At 32.1% G+C, this 7,078-nt stretch overlaps 1 protein-coding gene across 3 annotated transcripts; it reads right to left on the minus strand.

Annotated features, from left to right (window-relative positions):
- Nucleotides 1–994: 994 nt before the first annotated feature.
- On the minus strand, nucleotides 995–6,304 carry LOC122396094. Of its 3 annotated transcripts, none has more exons than XM_043394218.1 (6): nucleotides 6,037–6,304; nucleotides 5,002–5,588; nucleotides 4,297–4,713; nucleotides 3,711–4,208; nucleotides 3,296–3,418; nucleotides 995–2,674 (listed from the first exon to the last, which is right to left on the minus strand). In XM_043394218.1, exons 2-6 carry the CDS (start codon nucleotides 5,582–5,584, stop codon nucleotides 2,580–2,582), a joined length of 1,716 nt encoding a protein of 571 aa, XP_043250153.1. In that variant the 5' UTR covers nucleotides 5,585–5,588; nucleotides 6,037–6,304; the 3' UTR covers nucleotides 995–2,579. The 3 variants fall into 3 exon arrangements, with proteins under 3 accessions (XP_043250153.1, XP_043250151.1, XP_043250152.1); XM_043394216.1 differs by having other exon boundaries at nucleotides 5,002–5,647; XM_043394217.1 differs by lacking the exon at nucleotides 6,037–6,304 and having other exon boundaries at nucleotides 5,002–5,794.
- Between the last annotated feature and the right edge of the window lie 774 nt (nucleotides 6,305–7,078).

Genomic DNA, 7,078 nt, shown 5'->3' on the forward strand with positions numbered 1-7,078 from the left:
GTAAGTCAGGTTGTTTGTTTATAACATGAATACGTAACATGCATCTGTTAATGGTAGAACAAAAATTCAAAGACCTTACATATCATGATGATAATGACTGATCGATGATGATGATTTTATACAATTTCAAATACTATAAATATTGTACTATTCGAAAATAAAATATAAAAAGAATATATGTTGTACTTGTGACCCATTATTTTATCAATAAAATCCAATTATTAGAAGTGTTTCAAGTATCCAGCGAGTTATAGCGTTTCGAGGCAGACAAATTAAAATAATTTCGCGGACATGTACTTTGCGTGCCGTAAACTATAAAATTGCATACATGTTCTCACATGTACAACATAATTATTATTTTTCTTGGATTTAGTAAGTACAATATTATGTCAAATTACAATTATTAATAAAAATATACATTTCAGTTTAATAATATGAAAATCTTCAAAATATACATTTCAGTAGAGTCCTGTTTTAAGACTTCGATAATCTCGATACAAATTACAGAGTATTTCAGAAATTACAATGAAGGATAACTGACACTAAAAGGACATAATTTTGTGCCAGTTGTTTGGAAAGGGGCTTCATCTTTTCAAGTATTAGCATATACGTCTATCTCAATAATTATCTAATTTAGTTAACACAGTTAATTTTTTACGATCGTATAAATAAAATGTACAAAAATGTTCGAACAATATTTTTGAATTATTAATAACATTTCTGCAAAATATGTATTATACAATACATAAGTTACCAAAAATCTACAAAGGTAATCGTATTAAATAATATATTAAATGTGTAGAACTCACGTATGATATTATTGAACCTTGTCAAAAGTAACAATCTTCTATTTTGTAATTTTTTATATTATGGGTAACACAAAAAGATGCTTGAACTTGTTATAACAATTACATAAGAAACTATGTATTTATATCTAAATCTCAAACAAAATTTACAAATAACTTAAAGTAAATAGCCCTCTAAAAACAAATTATTTCGCAAAGCTTAGATATTTTCTTACAGATTGCAATTTTCAAATTATATTTTAGATGACGATAAATTTCTAATTCTGCATTAATCGTTTAAATAAAAAAAAGAAAAAAGCCCCTACATACTGGATACTTGATGTTAAATATTTATGTATCAGCTATTGGAAATAGATTATATTAAATGGTAGTTTTGCGTGTACACGCAAAGGGAAATCAGTATTATAAACTTCATTACGGACGTAACAAATACTTTGTATTATAAAAAAGTTTTATATACAATGCAACATGTGCACTTGCATTTGTAAAAGCGAAAAAAAGTTATGCACCAAGATTCGCAAAATTATCCCAATCAACGAAGAACTCGGACAAGAGTTAATTTGCACTGTTCTTTCATTTCCTTACACTAGAAACGTTTTCAACTATTTGACCAATCTAATAAATCTTCCAGCAAAGTCAGTCTTATTTTATCTCTTCATGGACAAGCAGGGTTGAATTTAGGGCAAATTAGTTAAGATATATACATTTTTTTATTTAAAATAAATTTCTCGATTAATTATGCTCGACACTATAAATTGACACAGACAAAATTTAAATCTTAAAAGGAATTTTAAGAAAGAATATATTATTTTGTCAATTTCTTTACTTTTCCTTTTGTGGAATTAATCGATTTATTAAATGAGCGGCTCAAATGTCCTGGACTGGTCAAAATAGTTGAAAGGAAGTTACAGAATATAGCATGTATCGGAGGTAAAGAAAAGTAAAATGTTGAAATGAGAAGAAAACAATTGTACTCCAAAGCTCTATGTTTCTTTAATAAATTTGAATGCGTGAAATAATATTGCGAAATTCGGGTCATTGTTTTTTTTTTTTACCTTATATATACACATACGCGCAAGCACACAAACACACCACACCCACCCATCCACCACGCGCGCGCGCCACGCACACACACACACACGCGCGCGTTATATACAAGATAAAGAAAGGAAATAGGCAAAAGACACGGGAAATAGGAATGCAGCGCTTCAGCGAGAGAGAGAGTCGATGATATAAATTGTATAATTTTCAAATAACGCACACAGAATTTATAAAATTTCTATCCGTCGTTAACATGAAGTATGTAATCGTTATGAATTTGTTATAACAATTGAACAGAGCAGAATTATTTATCGCAAATAGAATTGGGAACCAGCAATCCATAATATACACACGATATTTTGTATACAAAAATGAGCAACTTTCAATTTCACGCTGGATAAAATAATATTTTTATTATTTTATCCAGAATGCAGTCATACTCCACGTTAATTGTTATGAAACATTAAAGTTAATTATAAGAATATATGTAACCCTAATTATAGTAACAAACTATTAATAACGTTTGTCTTTTGTTTAATTACTTTCCTTTAAACGATTCCAAATTATGTTCAGACTGAAATTGTTAGTCTTTTTGTTTTTGGTTCCCGATCTTCGTACGAAAGCGTATCGTCTTCGATTTACGATAAAATGTTAACATTATGCATCGTTTCTTTCTCGCGCTTTATGAATGTGCACATAAGAATGCATGTTTATAATAGCAATCCTGATATATTAAAAATCATCGATGCCGCCATCGTGAACACCAGCACGAACTTTATCCAATACTTTGTTCACAAATTCGGTTGAATGATTCGCTATTCGCACTTCTGAAACAAAAACATGTTCTATAAACAATAAAATATTGGTACAGATATAAAAGACATTAATATAAAAAGTCAATTCATTGAAAAACATTACAAAATTCAATTTACTTTGGGCATATCTAAATTATTAAAAAAATATAAAATAAGCAGATAAGATTTGTAAAACGATTTAACTTGTTGGAAAAATATTAGTTAATCGAAGAAACCTTATTTAGTATCTAAAAAAATAAGATCTTTTAACTCTCATCCAACCCATTCAACATTGACCTCCTCCTTAATTCATTTCTACCGATGACTGTAATGTTATTTAGTACGAAGTGTATATCAGAGTTTATTTATGATAAGCGTTTCAAAGAAGCATTGAATGTTTAAAGCATCTAATGGAAGTCTAAAACAAAATGTCTGCCCCACGCTGTCTAATAACTGTGGGGGGAAAAATATTTATAAATTTTGGTTTTAGTATACGAATAGACAAATTTAAAAAATGCGTATAGAAAACTTTTAAAAATATTTTGTATAATTACTCACATTTTGTACGATTTTCTAAATAGTATAGTTTCTAGACAATATACTCAATTAAATAATATTTAATAATTTTTTTAAATAAAAAATTGAAATACTAACTAGTTGCCAATTTACAGCACTTTTCCATCTGTCGTGTCAATTCTTCTTGATTTTCGGGATTAGGTTCCGTTAATTTTGCAGCAAGCGTTTGTTTCGCCTGATATATACCTTGAATTAATCGTTCTGCAACAATAATTGTAGATTTGTTACAAACACTTCCATTCAATTTTATCAACTAATATACTATGATTTATTTATACCATCGTCCCCCTACATCTTGACTCTGTACTTAAAAGGAAGGAATATGTCGAATTTTAAAGGAACATAACTATAATAACGAGACATGACATTCTTTAAATGAAAAACGGAAGAAAAAAGAAAGATCATTTAGTTACTGAAACTTAAATAATGTAATAAAAAAAAAAAAAAAAAAAACTAGTTTATCTACCTACAAAACGAACTATTAGTACTCAACTGTGCTCCTGTTCAAGGCCGTGTAATTTTATTTTATTCGCCTCGTGCTGTGCCTTTTTTTTCAAGCGACACGCTCGCGAAGCAAGCTTATTCTTTTCCTTTCGTGTTTTGGGCCTCGCCGTGAATGGTAACTCCGACACAGGTGTCATATCGTTTATAATGCGGGAAAGTTTATCCAATTCGCGACCAATACTATACAATTTACGTGGATTCGGGGTAAGGTCGTTTCCATCTCCTTTGCGCGCTTTTCCGCTGTGTTTAATCCCACGAAGAGCGCAATGCGGACTAAAAACAGGATCAGTAGCTTCGTTTAAAATATGAGGATCCTCAAGACGCGTTCTTGCAACGAGCCTCTGCCCTTTTGGTCCTTTTGCCTGTACATTGTATTGCCAAAAGTATCGTTCTTTTTTACTGTGTTTGTTATCCCGACTCGAATCCACACTACCACTTCCTACTCTGCTTCCGGTACTTTGGTCTTCGCAATCGCTGCCACCTGTGTCTACAGAAATAGGTACTCGTATCGTAACTTTCGTTTTCGTTTCATTAACATAACACATTGCAATAATTATTTATAAACAACAAAATACCATTATCGCTACTGAAGTCATCGTAATGATCACTGTCATCGTCGCTATCTTCGTAACCTTCGTCGTGACTAAGATGATCGGTACGGTAGCATAGATCCGGGCTCAATGCTTCACCGGTGCTTAAACTACTCGTTGAACCCGCTTCGACTACACCGAGACTACCGGTGCTCAACAGATGTGGTCGTGATTCTCTACGTGTCCAGATCTGTTCTAATACCATCGTTCGAGTCGGCGCGGACATCGATAGTCTAGAAACCTTAGATTTATTGTTCGTTGTACATCCGATATCTATTTGCCCACATGTGGGTACGTCGAAGGAGTTTTCGCAACGTCTCATTAACAATTCGTGAAGGGCGGACTGTCCATTAGGCCTATTCATCGGATGCGGAGACGTTGAAGAGCTTGCCGTTGAACTACCTTTAAAAGAATTATCTCCGTTATTTATTAAAAAATTTTATTCATTTCATCGTGTGAATTTAAACTAACTAGAAAACAATAAAAAAATAAAGTAAAAATATTTTAATATTAATTGTTAATGTATCTTGGTATTTCTAAGACAACAGAATATGCCATTTCTTACAGAGCATATTATATACATTTCATTTTAATTTTGTAATGCCGTCTACTTAAAAAATACTATAATAGAATAATGTGGTATCAATATGTAAGTAAAAAATAAAATTATATGTATGTATATATATAAACCTGCAACATTACTGGTTCCCGGACTTGGAAATGCATTGGGACTAATTGTCTCCAAATTATCAGCAACATTGACATTTATATTTAGATTGAATCCATGTGCAGTTATGTAAGTAGGGCAAATATTACGGTACGTCGATCCAGATTGTGGAAAACTACTTGAAGCGAAACTAGTGTTGTTATCGTTGAATAATGGACCGATTGATTGAGTTGCGTTAGCATCCACTTTAAAAGGTTGAATCCTTTCTTCCGGTAAAAGCAGATCGTCGAAGTTCAAATCACCGAGAAGCGTGTCATCGTTAGCGTTCAATTCAGCAAGGGTGGGTCCTTGAATAAGATCTGCTTTGTCCACTTGGAATATGTCGTCATCTTCCATTTTAAAAGAATCATCTAATTGATCAGAATCCATCTTAAATGGAGATTCTATGAGATCCGGTCTATTAGGCCATATCGAAGGTGCAGTCAATGGAGATGGTGAAAATTGATCGTATACACCTCTGGAACTTCTGTGTCCTCCTGGTATTGGTACAGATGCCGAAGATGAACCCATTTCTTGATTAGGTTCTTGCTTTATAACATCATCCATTGGGCTAGTTTTGATGTTCAAGAACAATTCAATGTATCCAGATTCTCCCGTTAACAATACAATCTTAAAATTAATCGAATTGAAGATTTTACATTTATCCGTGTATGCTTTCAAGATATGATTAAAAAAATATTATTTCAAATTCAACACAAAGAGAATGTATCGATTATCTTTCTTTTAATAGACCGACTATTCTGTACAAATTGAAATATCAAATTTTTGATTTTATATTATCGAACGGTAATAAAATATATGTTAATCGCAAAAGCTTGTTATATCAAATTTAAATAATGTCAAATGAGATGAAAAATAAATTGGAGATCGTGCACACTTATAATATTTGATTTACAGTCGAAGCGAGGAAAATAATGAATTCTAAAATGACGCATGTATTTGCATAGTTCTTGTTATTACAAATCAATGGAAAAGAAATCATCAATCCAAACGCTTACATAGTATAATCACTACCCCGCACATGAAATGACCATGACTTTCGTCAGCAAATATTTTTCCTAGGCGACGACATTGCTTCATGAAATTTTCTCAATTTAATCTTTGAGAAACCCAAAAAGTTTTTCCCCCTTGTACAAAGGAAGACGTTGCAGAAGAAAAACACACGTTCCGTTTTATTTGAATATCACTTTTCTTAGCTACGCACTAAAAATCCTTACAATCCACTCGCAAAACACAGTTTGTTATTGTTTTGTCAGAAAATTTCGAGACAGTATCACTGATATTAACATAAATAGCGAATGATCACATGACAAAAGTCGAGTACTTGACCAATGAAAACATTTCACCAATCACGAACGAACCCTCGACTGAAGAGTCATTTATGATTCGTGGATTTATTGACAACCGTAATAGGACAAAATGGCAAATTCACACGATAGTACAAACTCTGTGGAGTGTGTATACAAAATATACTACTATAAACTTTATCGAACGAACGAAAAATACAAAACGAATAAAGAGGAAAAACAAAAAAGGAAACTCAACAATAGGAAAAGCAAAAATCCGAGCAAAAAGAAAAATTGTTCATTATTCATGAACTTTTAAAACGATACACGTGTATAATGTGTATGTGGTGGTGTATCATTCGTTTAAAATAAAGATGAGCAGATGTAAATAAACAGATCATCACGTGATCGGATCTTCATTGGTTTGATGTGACGATTGACGAAATGCTCTGGTTAAAGGTACAGTTAAGACTGGTTTTCATGTGGTGGTACAAGCCATGACTTTTATTATCGTAGAAATTCGTGACAGTTTTGTAGCTGTTTTCACATTCGATTCAATGTTATGACATTTATCTAGTTATCTGGTACATTGAATTTTAAAAAGTTATGTTACAAAGTATCATACAAAGCCGACGCTTCTGTTGGAACCTTTGATGTTCGATACTTTCGTTCGATAATTTCCCTGATATACCCCTTAGAATCGATATTATCGATATTAGTTCTCCTTACGTAAGTACGTGCAGGGTAGGCAAAA

The sequence above is a fragment of the Colletes gigas genome, unplaced genomic scaffold, assembly GCF_013123115.1.
Source record: "Colletes gigas isolate AHSC1104 unplaced genomic scaffold, ASM1312311v1 Colletes_gigas_Sc00007, whole genome shotgun sequence".
Classification (NCBI taxonomy): domain Eukaryota; kingdom Metazoa; phylum Arthropoda; class Insecta; order Hymenoptera; family Colletidae; genus Colletes; species Colletes gigas.